Below are 15,322 nucleotides of genomic sequence, written 5' to 3' on the forward strand. Positions count from 1 at the left end.
CTGAAAAAAAAAAAGTTTCTGATTACCTTGAAATAGCATTCATACATCTTATTGATTAATACAAAAAACATAAGAGCTGATTTGTAAGCAGTATAATCATGAGGAGTCAAAGGCACAGAGCGTACATTGGGTGCTATAGAAGAATTGGTATGATGAACATGAGCCATCAATATAATTCTATTCAAATGTATCAAACGATTTGTCAACATCCATTTTGAGTATGGAGTCAACATAATAGCCAATGTAAGATAGTATAATGGACCTTCAGTATCATAAAAACTATCAATCAACTGGTCTGCAGACTTTGGTTCTAGGTATGTGTTTAGATTACGTTCCTCTGCAGTGGAACGCCTAGTCCTAAATATATACATTAATTTTAAACACAACTATAATAATACATATTAATTATCAAAGTGAACTGTTACATACGTGTTAATCACATATAATGCCATTTGCATGAGGTATGGAACTAAGTTCATATTAGACTGAGGTCCACCTCCCCCAGTGTCTTCATGGAAGCTCTTTGCTTGTGCAAATCTGAACAAAAGTAACTTAAGATCATGCACTGTTTGCATGTAACTTATATCTCTTTGGCCAGTAGCTTCTTGTAAATATGAGTTATGTCTGGCTAAGCAATTTGCATAAGCTGATTCAGCAACTGAAGGACCCCACATTGGCAATAAACCATTACACTTTGTGTTTGCATTTTGTAAAGCTGCCGATTCCCATTCATCTCTTACCCTTGCAAGTCTACAAAATACAATTCAAAAATAGAACAATTTAAACTTTTTTATAAAAATAAATTATATTTTAATATTATTTAATGAACAGTGACTAGAGACAACAGTGTCAATCTGGCCTTTGGCACAATACTTTTCAATAGGCATGTATTTACAGACACAACTTGTTAAGTTTGGAATCAATATAAATAAAAAGAAATCACAGATTTACCTGATGAATCAGACTAATGCTAGTAAGACAATTATGAAGTATTATATAATGCACTATATGCTCAATATATTGAATTTTAAAGTAAGTTAACTGTTCAGCAATTAAAATTAAATAAATTATTTATAAGATGTCTACACATAGAACCAAATTGCATTATTTGTTTTATAGTATATATTATAATACTAAATTTTAAATGAAAAAACCTCATCAAAATATTAAATAATTAGTATTATGTATTTATCTAATTTATAACCTAATATTATTTAATGTTTGAGTTAATATGTACACTTATGTATTTTTAAAATAAAATGTGTTGATTATACACACATTTTTTTGTTTTAAATAATATCAAATAATTTAATTCTACAAAATAAGCAGTAAAGATAAAATAGTATTTTTTAAACATTGCTTACCTAACTGCAGACATATGGCAGTCAAAATGAACAACATTAAAATGTGTTACAGTACTGTACCCAATTGTTTTGCGAGCTTTTACTTCATGTTCCTCGACAACACACCTCTTGGTAAATGTATATATACCTAATACTTTAGTAGGTTGGAATTTATATCCTTCTCGACAAATGACACACACTAATCCAGTCTCTTCTCCTAAATCTTCTACTTGTTGCAATAATGAAGTTTCAGCAGTTACTTGACCCTTTTCATTAGTACGCATTCCTAATTGTCCAAGTTGTTTTTGTCGCATTGCCATTGCTAATCGTTTTTTCTCAGCTTTAGTTTGTTCACGAACTTGTTCTATTTTTTCTGCCATTTTTGGATTAGTTTTTAATGCTTCTAATAAATTTTCTGCAAGAGATCCAACATGTTCATCTGAGGACACTTGTTCTAAGCAATGTACTGTATGAATACATTCATCAGAAACAGCAGTCTGAAATAATTATAAAAAGGATATTTTATTAAAAAAAAAAAATCATCAAATAATATATTTCAAATAAAAATTGATACAATAAAAGAAAAATATTCTGAGTAATTAGCTTATATTTGTGTTTAATTAAATATATTAGTTTTCTTATACTCCTTTATATGTTTGAAAACTATTAGAAATAATTGAAATATAACCTCTTCAAGATACCAGCTAAATAATATTTCTGATTAATAGAAGAACAACAACAAACTTTTAGAGTACAAATTTGGTCCAAAAAGTATTACAAAAAAATACAACAACAAAACATTATTATAAAACTTGACTAATACCAATACAAGCTTCTTAGTTAAAAATCTAAAATAACTCATATGTTCATTAAATACAATTTAACTATTCTAGAAACAATATAACACTTTTAATTATTGATAATTTAATAATATACCTGAGTTGGTTCATGGCCATTAGCTAATCCAGTCCAAAATCTTAAGATATATTTTAACGAAGGTTTAGAAATGAATTCTTTCCATTCATCTTTATCATTGTTTTTGTTTAAAGTTGATTTTACAGTGGGTGCATGACGCTATACAGTAAATAGTTATTATAAGATTTCACTTGAATTTATAAACTACAAATCATACTTACTGATATATATTGAATAACATTATTAATAACCCCAAGAGAAAGTATATAATCTTTTAATGTATTTCCAAGTGAATTATTTTCAATACCGTATGTCAAATCACAAAACAAATTCATCTAAATATATTAACATAAATAAATAAATTATTTTTAAAATTTAATAAGTTATTGATCATATTACCATTTGTTCATCTTGAGCAGAGTGGACATCATCAAATTTTTCAAAATCAGAAATCACTGAAGCAAAATGATCCATGAGAATAATCATTTTAGCTTTATTATTGTATGTAAGGGCAGCTAAAACACGAGTTAGATGCTGAACAATTGTATAGCGAGCATTTGATGCGCAGTGTAGAAGATATCGAATATGGTCATCAGGACCAAATGTCTCTGATAATGTAGCAAATGCCTCTGGGCCTTTGGAGGTAGCTTTTGATAATATTGTTTCCAAAATCTATTTTTTGAAATAATGAATTATTTTTAATACATAAATCTAAGTATATTTACATTTAAATTTTACTTACGTCAAGAGTTTGTTCAGTTAGCGATGTGTTTGACAAGCCATCAGCTTCATTACTTAAGCATAATTCAAGTGTATTAAGAAGAATTGGTATGGATCCTAGCATAGGTTCAGTTAATATTTCTTGATTATGTTTTACTTTAACACAAAGTCCAAGTAATTTAAGAAGTACTTCGAGAAGTGGACGTGATCTTGACAGGTCTTTAATTGTAGATAAACGATACATTAGAACTCTCAGACCACGACATTCTGCCATCACATTTGCCATTTTATAAACTTCTTCGTTATTGACTTCTTGATCAGATTTGGCATCTAATGTTTCAATGAATTCCTCAGTAGCATCTCCTAATAATCCTCTCATGCGATAAACAATATGCATGGCAGCTTCATTGTCCCCACCTTCTGGCAACCAAATCTTTTTGTATACCTAATTATAACAAATATATAAATATTCAATTATGATATAATACTATCAATATAAATTCATACTATAGTTCATTATAAACACAATCATTCACCTCTTTAACGGGTAGATCCAAGCTGATAATCTTATTGTTAACCAAAAGTTCCATGCCATTATCATCTTCCAGAAGAGCAACCAGTTCACAATCTTGACAGATTTTGTTTTTGACATCTCTCATCAGAGGTCCAAGACCAGATTCATTACAACTATATGGATTACCTAACATGCGGCCCTATAAAATAATAAATACATTTTTTTTAATAAAATTTTTTTTTTTATTAATTTAATTTGTTGGATATTTAACAGCAAATCATTGTTAGATTAATTTATTACAAAGGTAATTATGAACTACCTTTAACGATATATTAGTATTATAGGACAAGGACCAGACTAGAAATTAAATTATGGGTGGGGGAGGGGGCAACCAATAATCAAGTCATGTTTAGTAAGTAAAAAATTTGTCTCATTCCTTTACCAATTTAAATAATTTTTTTAATATAATATAATTGTAAGCTATGAACAGGGAGAGGCAATTACCCCCCTGGTTACACCCTTATTACAGTTTTATAAACATGAACCAACAAGACTTAATTCAAATTATATTATTATTAAATAATTATAATTAGTGCTGGCTTGAAATAATATGGCGCCCCAGACAAATTTTTAAAAGGTATCCTTAAAAATATAGCTTATATAACATTTTTATTGCTTTACTCAATTTATTATTGTAGATGAATGTATTATTATTACACATTGCTATTGCTTAAAAAATTTTTTAATTATACAAAAAGTCAAAAGTTTTTACAATTTTTTGAGCACCTTCAAATGCGCTTTTGGCTCCCCAGTTGTCCGCCTGGTTTGCCCGTGTTTTGAACCATTACTCATTATAATGTATACACAATTAAGCCATAAATATAAATGTTATTAACACTTACTTGCAAAAAGTCTTCTTGTTGTGGATCTTTATCTAGATTCATATAAAATTCCCCAACATCATTTTCTTCGGGATAAATGATTGAACATAATCTTTCAAATACAAAAACTGGAGTACGAACATCTTGTATATCACACTTTTCTACAGTTTCTACACAAATTGCCATAAATGCTTTTGATTCTGTTTCTGTTCCACATGTCATTTCTTCAAGAAGATCCAGAAGTTGAGATTGTGTTTCATCAATTAGACGTGTTCTTTGAACAACCAAACGGCGGAGAGAAAGATATCCATTTAAAATAGCACCTACAAGTCTTCCTTTGTATTGTTGTTTAATGCTCTCAACTTCCAAAAACGATGCCAACAATCCAGTTAAACTTTTTAAGACAAATCCTTGGGCTAAATCTGAAGTCAATGTAGTTTCTTCTAAATAATGCAAATGTTTTATTTCTTTTGTAATTATGTCAGATATCATAATAAGTACTCCTCGCAATGCTAAGTACTGTTTCCAAGGAGTTTGTTGAATGAGATTTTGATATAAGCCTAAAAATTCAGCACAGTTTTCTCCTGCGTTTCCTAGTTCTGTTAAAAACCCTGTCAGAAGATCTAAAATCTACAAATATTACAGATATTAATTTAAAGTTAAAATAGATAACAGTCGAATAGGAAAATTTACCTCTTTTTTCCTTTCTGGTACTTGAGCAATACCCTCAAATATAGCACAGGCAACTTGTCTTAACAAACGTGTACTCGAACAGAATAAGAAATGCTTTAGCCAAGAAGACTCTGTTAGATGGAATGGCTTTGCAATATCTCTTAAAGAATATAGTCTCCATTTCTTAAAATATTTAGAAGCTAAATAATATTGTCTGATTTCATTCTAAAAATACAAGAAAAATATATTTAACCATAAAGCATTATTATATTGATAATATAATTAATTTCTTAATAAATAAAATTTCATTCGATTAATTTTTTACTTATGCACGTTTTTTAATAAACAGTAAGTAAATATAATATGGTAATAATTTATTAAATTTTAGTTACACAGATAAATCATCTATAATAAAATATAAATATAATATAATATAAATTAAATAAATTCACTATCAATTGATTAAAAAATATATATACTAATATGAAATACTTACATTTATGATCAACAAATTTTCACTGACCAATTTAGTTTATGATTAACTTAAATATAAACAGATTAAAATACTATAGTAGAAACTAGATTAACTGTCATCGTTGGGACCGAGACTATAACGGTTTACAATAAACGTATATATTTTACAACAAGTGTATTGTAATAACAAAGTTAGGGTAAAATAAATGACACCTAGCAGTATGTAATATGTAATAAATAAACTATAAAAAACCCTAAACCGTGTACACAGGCTATTTGGCATTAACTGATTAAATAAAATTAAAAGTGGTTACATTTGTTCATTCACGTCATGTTTATCGTATATATTATGTTGGATATTCCAACCTATGTATTTTTATATGCTACACGTTTTATAGTCACCATGTACTCATACCATAAGTTAATCACGATCGTCGCTTTAACCTTTTTTTTTCTTTGACGATAACAGATAATAGTGAAAAAAACAGTTAATCAAGTTTCTACTCTACCTTTATTTAGATTAAAAAAAAAAATTTAATGAAATCTGTTTAAGAATTTAGATATTTACTTAGTAATTTTGATTTTTAAAATAATTTACTACTCCTTTGTAAAAAAAAATCAATTTATATTTTAAATGTTACCTTTGATTTTGGCTTATTTTTAACTGGAGTATCTGATGGTATTTTCTTTTGAAGTCGTTGACGCCATGCATTAAACATATGCTCAGGACTTTGTTTAGCCCATTTTCTAAAATCAACCATTAAATTATCGGACATTTGAACAGTTGACAAGACATCTGTAGATTTATCCTAGATAAACAAATAAAATAACAAGTGTAGTATAACATGGTTATGTTGAAATATACAAATAGAAATGTATTCACTTGTTTTATTATTAATATTTTTAAGTTATCTAATACTCCATAAGATATATTGTGAAATAGGCTTATACATTTCAACACTAAATTGAAGAAATATTATAAAAAACCTAGAATAGCTAGCAGGAAGACATCTTAGATATATATAAATTATGAGAACACGACATACATTGCTTGATTATCAGGAATTTGACCTAAGTTAGGAGAGGACATATGGGAGTCTGAGATTAGATCTTATTTAGACATGACATTTCAAAGTTAGAGTGAGCACCTTTGTACCAGTCTGTACCAGAATTAATATTTTTGGACTTAGAATAATTTTTAATAAAGTATTAAGTAATTATATTGGACTTGATAAACTTAATCTAACCTTGTTGAATGTATTTTAAATACAATTAATTTAAGTTACTATGTCTACTTACTAGGATCTAAAAAATAATAAAATTTACCTTGTTTGCTTTAGAAGACGAAGCTGGTGGTTTAATAATATTACGCATCATTTTTAAACATGGTAGTGTTATATAAGTGACAATTGCTGAAGACTGGAATTCTTTACATGTCATAAAGAATAACTGCATTACACATTTGGCTTTTTGTTCCCAGCATGAATCTTCTTTATACAACATTGTTGCCAGTAAAGAAATCTCAGGTCTTACAGCAAACGCTAGATCAGCATTTGCAATTGGTCCTCGAATTGTAAGTGATATTCTTTGACTCAATAATCCGCATAAGTCTTCAGTAGCTTTTTGATTGTCTTGTATTAAAATACAAAGAAGATTTCTTACTTCTTCCTGAGTCTAAAATTAAATGTAAATACAAAATTAAGCATTTATCAAATTAATAAATTTTAAGTATTACTTGAACTGATCCTCTTCTGATATTATTTTCAACTAGTTCCTGAATAAGTCCTTGTTGCAATAGTATTTTACGCAATGTCATGTTTGTAGCAAGAGCACGTAACATAACAAAACAATGTTCTAGAGCTGCTGTTATACATCCATAACAACTTGTATTTGGCAATGAACATGCTGATGATGTATTTTGGGAAATAGATACTAAAGAATCAGATACTGAAAGAGAGCTAATACTGCCATTAAAACGAATGGTAGATTTAACTTGTCCCAATTGTTTTTGATCATATGCTATTAACTCTTTACGACTTGCCAAAACTTTCTAAAATAATTTATAACAGATATTATCCAGTAAAATACTTACGATTAAATAGATTTCCAAAATAAAATATAATTACTTGAACAATACGACTGAGATCTTCAAAAGTATTACGGCATTCAGAACCATACTTTTGTGCCAGCAATTGAATAGATCTATTTACTTGATGTACAGGTCCAGAAGAAATGTTATTGTTCATAGCCCCATTAACAACAGCAGCAAATCCTGAGACAGGAACAACATTTGGACTTTGGCTTTCTTCAGCATTTGTATTATTTGATTTTTCCAAACGATTTTCCATAACTTTTACTAACATATTCTAAAAAATAAAATTGAATAACAATAAGTATTTTGATTATTTAATTATGAATTTTTTTTATACATTATAATTGAACATAAAATTATTAATTTTTTTTTTACCTCTAAAACAGGTTTTGACGATACAAGTTGTTTGTATAACCTATCAGCTTTTTCCAAGTTTGTATTGATGGAACTTATAGTTTTATTTCTATCATGGTCATCTTCAATGGGATCAACAGCACAACAAGGCTTGGCAGTTAAAACATAATCAAATTTAGCATATTTACAAAAACCACAAGAATGACAAAGAAAAGGATCTTTTTCATCATAATTTATTGCACTAAAAAAAAAAAAAAAATTATACTAAACATTATATTTAACTATAGATATGACAATGCACTTACCGGCATTTATGACATTGGAAAACATTCTCGCCACAATTAGAACAAACACCAGGATTTGAAGGTACTGTTGCACTACACCTAGGACACTGTAAAGTCTCTGAAGAAGCATGCAAGTTCTCATAAAAACTAGAATACTCTATTAATAAATTCCACGCAACTATTGGTACAGCAAATTCGACTTTCACTTCAGTTTGTCCAGATGTTAGTGTAATTTCTTTTGCTTTATGCCACATAGCTGGTTTGTTTTTAAGTTCTACCACTGCCTGTACATAACGGTTATTATAAAATATATTCATTGTACGCACCATTTTGGTACGTTTTAAATCAGTTATTCGCAATACTATTTTATTAATAGTGTGACTTCCCATGAGCTTAACAATTTGAGTAGTAGTAGTGAATTTTGAATCAACCTTTATCGAAGTCAACTTGATATTGGTGAAGGGAATTTCAGGATTATTACAAACCATACAAGGTTCACTTTCTAAATAAAAGCCTTCTAAATCAACATATTGTGATATTTGGGTATACAAATTAGCATTAGGGTGGCATGCTAGCTTATAGTTTTGTGTTCTTAGTAATTCAATTGCCTGCTCAACATATTTAGTTGATGTAGCTGCTTTTTGATTGTACTTAAAACTGAAATATCCTAATAAATCTACAAATTGAGATGCTTTTCTTCCATATGTGGGCAACTGTGGCCATAGAGCCCATAATAACTCAAGTAATTTTTCTTGATCATCATGTTCTGAATTTCTATAAATTGACAATACTAGGGCATGAGCTTGCCAACGAATATGTGTAGAATTTGTTTCAAGTAAGAATGTTTTGACAAATCGTGTTAAAATATCTTTATTTAACCGTTTATTCATTTCTTTAACTAGTATCATGCATTGAGCTTCTTCAAGCATAGCATTTTCAATATCTTCTGCTACCTTTGACACTTTAGATTTAGATTCTTTTCCAGAAGGAGTTCCAGACTGGTTTTTAGCTCCACAAATAGCATATTGAAGCAAATGCAGAATTGTAGATGATACACCCTCATCCAAAAAACAGGCTGCACGCATTAAATATAATAATACTGTGTTATCTTTGCGACAATATAATTGCCAATTCAACATACGACTTGATGCAATATCTACACAAACTTTTACATCTTCCACTAATTCAACCAGTTTATCATATGTCAAGTTAAGAGATAGTGATGTATTCTGATCACCAATGTCACATGTGACTTGAAAATTCTAAAAATAAATATGCATGTTTAGGAATAACAATACAAAATAGTCATAAATTTAAACAAGTTTAATAATAATGTACCTTCATACTAGTTGATAAAGCATGCATATCTCTAATCTGCCGATATTTATCCTTGTTTCCACAAACAAATAATAGTAATTTTCTAACTTGACGTTTGATAAATGGATTAATTGTTTTTAAGCTCATGAATTCACATAATACAGTCAACCATTCCTAATTCATAAATCAAAATTAATTAACATTAAATCTAGAATTAAAGAAATACAATTTTTAATATCTAAATAATGACTAAAATAAAACATACTGGTTCAAATGACAACTGCGACCAACTTTTCTGTATTTGATATGGTAAACGTAACAGCATTTCTGTCAAAATTATAGGATAATTATGGAAAATATCTTTGGTTTGACTAACCGAGTAGGGTTTCAAAAAAAATGGACTCATATCAGGAACACGTGATGGACCACTTGGTTCCAACAAAACACTAACCACATTGGCACTATTATCATCATTATCGCTAAAACTATAATATTATCATTAAATAAAATATAATATTTCTCATAAATAATTTATCAAATACTATTTAATGTTTAATTACCTAGCCCAATATTCCTGTAAGGCTTTTAATGCTTTTAAGCAACATGTTATAAATTGTGCATGTTTTAACATAGATGCAGCTGTTTGAGATATATAAGTTGTATGATCAGATGATGATTTAGAGCTAGATTTAGGCCTTGCTAATAAAACACCTAAAATATACAAGAATTATTAAAAATGTTTTAAAAAAATTAATTTTATATTTACCAATAAAGCGCATAATAATTATGACTATTTCTCGTTGTGAATTTCTTATATGTAAATTAGAATCATCTAATGTTTCTCGGCGAATATATGTTATAAACATTTGCATAAGTTCAGTAAAATATTCCTTATCTCCTTCGTTATTCAAGTCCATATCTGCCACAATTGAAGAAACAACCTTAAAAAAATTAAATATTAATACATACAATTATTAAAAATACAATTGTATTTAATTTCATAATTATTAATTAATATACACCCAATTAGAATAAATTGGCCACTCTTTTTTTATTTTATTAATAAAATAAATTTATTATTAAACTATTAATATTAACTAGGGAAAAATAAATAAAAAGAAATTGTAGTCTATCAATAATAATACCGTTAAACAGCATTTTATGTTTTGCATTAACCTAAACAAGTTACCAAAATACCAACACACAAAACTATATTTTTCAAATATAAGTTTTTTATTGTAAAATGTTTGAATTTTCAAATAAAAAGATAGTAAGTTATTAATATGATATATAGGTTAAAAAAAATCAAAACGATAGAATGTTTCATAAGGAAATAAATTAAGACATTTAATAAAAAAACAAAAACAACTAAATATTAATGGTTACTAAAAAAGTTAAATTGTATAGAAGATAAAGCTAGAATAACGTTTAAAATAACTAAAATGATTAGTTATGTTTTCACTTTTAATGTAATATAATTAATTTTTTTTTTATCAATATTAGTTTTAAATATTAATATTATACCACTATATCTTACTTGGAAAAATGGAATAGCTCTTGTGCCTCCAATGTTATGAAGATTTGGTATGTGATTAATAAATTTTTCCAACAAAGACAATCTTAAAGTGTGTAAATGATTATTTATTTCTAAATCTTGGTCAAAAATTATTTCTTCATCAATTTCACCTCGTTCATTTTGACTCTACAAAAAATTAAATATAATTACATATTATTTAAAGCATTATAATTTCAATTTTCTATAAAAATTAATTTGATAACTTAAATCAATAACAGGAAACATAATATTTACATTATCTGTGGGTGATGTTCTTAAATTACTACTTCCTGGAACAGCATTTGTATCTTCATCATCAGAACCTGCTGCCGACGCAGTAGTATCACTTAAATGACCTTGTTGCATAGACTGTGTTTCAGAACTCTGACCATTATCATTATTTTGAGAAGAATTTTCTTGAATGTTCTAGAAAAATAATTTTATTTTAATACTAATTTAGAGTTATAATTTTAATATTCATATACTTGTAACGTAGCAGGTGCATTTAATCCTTGTAATTCTACAAAACCTTGTTGCAAACCTTGCCTAATATTTTGTAGCTCTGCATTATTATCTATCCCATCATTGTCCTACAGAAAATAATAATATAAATAAGTTATATGATCTAAATTATGCACATTTTATATTATTACTTGTAGACTAAGTGCAATAGCTAATTCTACCATTGCATCGTCATCTGCGTCAGGTGGAATAATAAGACCAGGAAATTGAACATTACCAATTAAAACTTCCATATTTTGACGATCATGTTCTTGTGGTTCAACTATTGCAATTTTTTCAAGTCAAATGTTTTAGTTATTTTAAAATCTAAGATGTGGATATTATTATTTATTTTTAATAAATATATATTACCTCTTGGATCCAATAAAATTATTGGTTCGTCAACTTCATATTGCATATTTTCATCGGGAGATTCTTGAAGAACTTGTTCTTCATTTTCAGTCCCTTTGCTAGATATTTCTTTTACTAAATTAAAAAAAAATATCATGTTATAAGTTTAAAAAAAAAAATTTAGTTGATTACCTTCTACTGGCTCTTTGTAAGAATGATCTCCTCGAACCAAATTTTGATTATTCTTTCCAAATACTTGAGGTTTTAAGGCTCTTGAAAGCGCCAATTTAGCAGTATAACTGACAGCTACATCTTCACAAAGTAAGAAATCTAAGTAGTACTTAGATATAGTATTAATTTGAGAATCTTGAAAACCAGAGCACTCAAAAAATAATAAAGAATGCAAAATTTCAATAAGTGCATAAACAACAGCTTCAGTATGTTTCAAACCTATATGAATTGAAATACATAAATTAGTTATAATTTTTAGAGGATACCATTAATTAATAATTACATACCAGGTACATATATTGTGCAATATGATGGATTTTTAGGTCTATTATAGTATAGTATCCAAAATACAGAAATGAGCTTTTGAATAAGGGGTTGACACCACTGTGGTGATTGTTCATTGTTATAATCCAATCCTGAAAATAAATAAATGATTAGTTCATATATCTTAAATTTTGAATGAGATATTAAGCAAATATATTTATACTACACGGTTCTATAATTTTTGATCCTACAAAAACACCTTTTCATTCAATAAAGAGTAACATTAGAGACAAGAGAAAAACATTATTTTTATTTTTAAATACCTTCATGATGAGTATATTCAAAGTTGGATAAATGCTGTGGTCTGGAAACTGTTATACCTCGAGTTATTAGTACAAGTCTATAATAAGCTTCGGCATCCATATTTTTAGGATCATCGCGTTCAAAATTGTGTAAAGTTTTTAATATATAATTTAACATAGATTGATCCTGTTTACAATTATTAATTTAGTATTATGATAATTATTTTATAATAAATTATATTTTTACTTTAAATGTATGGTATTCTGGTTGTAAAACAGCTACTAATGATTTAGAATGAAGTTGAATACATGCTTGTGTACTGTGATTGAGTAATTGCAATGCTATGTTTACTGCTTTAGTTTTATTGGTTGAATATTGTTCATTTTCATCATTCAATGCGTAATTCGATACAATAAAGCTATTTTCTAATATTGTCAATAATCCTATGATAAACCTAAAAACATTATTATAATATAATTTTTATAAATAATTATTTATTCTAAGTACTAAGATTGTAAACAAAATTTAAAATAGCTACATTTTTAAAATCATCAATTAAATACTATAAAACTAAAAAATCTAAACTGAATAATAATAAAATAAAATATTTTACTTGTCTAAATGATTGACAGCAAATCCAGTTAAAGGCAACTCTTTTTCTTGGGGATTAAACTGATTTGAAGTAACTACAGTACTAGTTGATGTTGAACCATAAATTGTACCATTACTAATCTCATCTACTTCATCGGGCCATCCAAATGATTCTTTAGTTTTTCCATATCTATATAAAAAAAATATGAAAATATAATATTCATTATACTAAATATATAATATATATTATAAATTATTAGTTTTTTATAACCAAAAAATAATAAAATGTTATATACTAACAATTTTATAGAATCGATCATAGTAACACCTTCAGGGTCTCGGGATGGGCCAAACACAATTGTTAATTTTTTATCACTTTGAAGACTTTCTTCTCTGGTTAATGGAAAATCAAACCATCGACTTCGGTTAATTGGTAACAAATGTAAAGTGCGTCCTAGCACTTCTATATAGCCAGGAGCACGTCCTATGTCTTGACCTCCCACATTAATTCTAATTCCAGCCATTACCGTTGTAGCATCATTATTAGTAATTTCAATGCTAAATCGTGGTTTTGTAGACACAACATACATACCTAATATTATAAAATATTAATTTTAATAGATATAATTGTAGACTGTAGTAATATTTAATTTATCATTATTTATTATTTATAACCCTTACCATTACTGTTCAATCTGTGTTTGATTTGTTGAGGGTTATAAATTTGCAACAGATCATTACCACCAAATTCAATTTCATTCATAGCCACACAATATTCAAAGAAGTCAATTGGAAATGAAGAGGTATTTCCTGTAAATAATAATTTGTATACATGTTACATTACAAAAAGTATTTATTGTAATTCAACTTGTAGTGAATCATTCATACCTGTAGATTTTCCAGATTTATTAATTTTCTTTTTCTTTAACTTACAAGATGTTATGTGACATGAAGGCTGTATAGATGGTGATAACCAAAAATCTGAAATAATTAAAATAATAAAAATATATTTTTGTACAGTTTTTGTAAAACTGGTTATAGCTTAATTTAAAAACAAAAATAACAACTAATATTTATTAGAGATAGTTATTTTAATAGTTAAATTATTTTATGAGCATAAATTATAATTTAAAATATATATAATACATACATTTTATAATGAGATTATAAAATATTCACCTGTTTGCTCTTTAGCAGCTAAAAACATACGTAAACTACCATCTTCACATAAAATTATTAATGTTGTTCTATAATCTCCATTAGACAATGGGTGACGTACAGCAACCATATCTGTAATCTTAGTTTTGGTTTGGGCCAATTTAATTTCTTGAAGACTAATGACTTTTGGTGTTATCATAAATACAACTGGAGTATTACCTTAATAAAAATAAAATTTACATTTTAAGTTAAAATGTTTATAACATTCTTAAGTGTTCCTTTTAGATATATTATAAATTATAACTAACATTTTTTATCTATTCATGATTTAGTAACAGCTATTAATGGCATGTTTTTCATACATAATGAAGAAATTGACAATTGAATATTGTCATAATCATTCATATATTTTATAGAAAAATATAAAGATACTATTATAGTAATATTTAACACATACTTTAATACTTTATACATATCAACAATTTTCAACTTACTAGATTGCAGTATTGCACATACTAGACCAGGATGTCCAGGAACTTCAGACCACTGCCACATAGGTTGTGTAGGAGGAGTAGAAGTACTTGTCTGATTAATATTATTTTTATTTTTAGCACTAGGACTTAATGTTTGTGAATTTATTGCAAAAACTGGATGTAATGTAATAACACCACCCTGATATCTCTCTTCATCCAGAGGTGCTATAAATGTGCGCCCAGGAGTAACATAACTAAACATCAACAGTGACAATGTATGCGAATAATATACTGATACACCACCTCCACAAACTTGACCATTTACATCC

General features: G+C 27.4%; 1 protein-coding gene across 2 annotated transcripts in view; it reads right to left on the reverse strand.

Moving 5' to 3' along the window:
- Positions 1 to 15,322, reverse strand: part of LOC113549817 (E3 ubiquitin-protein ligase UBR4) — a 31,387-nt gene that overhangs the window by 906 nt on the left and 15,159 nt on the right. For both annotated transcript variants that reach the window (XM_026951290.1, XM_026951288.1), the window contains exons 36-70: positions 15,015 to 15,321; positions 14,542 to 14,739; positions 14,251 to 14,343; positions 14,044 to 14,172; positions 13,663 to 13,954; positions 13,385 to 13,552; positions 13,018 to 13,225; positions 12,792 to 12,957; positions 12,492 to 12,620; positions 12,166 to 12,423; positions 11,995 to 12,108; positions 11,775 to 11,905; positions 11,607 to 11,711; positions 11,377 to 11,547; positions 11,104 to 11,268; positions 10,333 to 10,507; positions 10,127 to 10,277; positions 9,832 to 10,051; positions 9,588 to 9,740; positions 8,271 to 9,511; positions 7,987 to 8,206; positions 7,646 to 7,885; positions 7,255 to 7,569; positions 6,846 to 7,193; positions 6,161 to 6,328; positions 5,067 to 5,270; positions 4,395 to 5,003; positions 3,515 to 3,691; positions 3,001 to 3,423; positions 2,658 to 2,930; positions 2,480 to 2,593; positions 2,280 to 2,417; positions 1,365 to 1,840; positions 430 to 750; positions 27 to 357 (exon numbers count right to left, since the gene is read on the reverse strand). In XM_026951290.1, the coding sequence (XP_026807091.1) occupies positions 27 to 357; positions 430 to 750; positions 1,365 to 1,840; positions 2,280 to 2,417; positions 2,480 to 2,593; positions 2,658 to 2,930; positions 3,001 to 3,423; positions 3,515 to 3,691; positions 4,395 to 5,003; positions 5,067 to 5,270; positions 6,161 to 6,328; positions 6,846 to 7,193; positions 7,255 to 7,569; positions 7,646 to 7,885; positions 7,987 to 8,206; positions 8,271 to 9,511; positions 9,588 to 9,740; positions 9,832 to 10,051; positions 10,127 to 10,277; positions 10,333 to 10,507; positions 11,104 to 11,268; positions 11,377 to 11,547; positions 11,607 to 11,711; positions 11,775 to 11,905; positions 11,995 to 12,108; positions 12,166 to 12,423; positions 12,492 to 12,620; positions 12,792 to 12,957; positions 13,018 to 13,225; positions 13,385 to 13,552; positions 13,663 to 13,954; positions 14,044 to 14,172; positions 14,251 to 14,343; positions 14,542 to 14,739; positions 15,015 to 15,321 (8,931 nt within the window). The remainder of the gene's footprint in view (positions 1 to 26; positions 358 to 429; positions 751 to 1,364; positions 1,841 to 2,279; positions 2,418 to 2,479; positions 2,594 to 2,657; positions 2,931 to 3,000; positions 3,424 to 3,514; positions 3,692 to 4,394; positions 5,004 to 5,066; positions 5,271 to 6,160; positions 6,329 to 6,845; positions 7,194 to 7,254; positions 7,570 to 7,645; positions 7,886 to 7,986; positions 8,207 to 8,270; positions 9,512 to 9,587; positions 9,741 to 9,831; positions 10,052 to 10,126; positions 10,278 to 10,332; positions 10,508 to 11,103; positions 11,269 to 11,376; positions 11,548 to 11,606; positions 11,712 to 11,774; positions 11,906 to 11,994; positions 12,109 to 12,165; positions 12,424 to 12,491; positions 12,621 to 12,791; positions 12,958 to 13,017; positions 13,226 to 13,384; positions 13,553 to 13,662; positions 13,955 to 14,043; positions 14,173 to 14,250; positions 14,344 to 14,541; positions 14,740 to 15,014; position 15,322) is intronic.

Source organism: Rhopalosiphum maidis, chromosome 1 (assembly GCF_003676215.2).
Source record: "Rhopalosiphum maidis isolate BTI-1 chromosome 1, ASM367621v3, whole genome shotgun sequence".
Classification (NCBI taxonomy): domain Eukaryota; kingdom Metazoa; phylum Arthropoda; class Insecta; order Hemiptera; family Aphididae; genus Rhopalosiphum; species Rhopalosiphum maidis.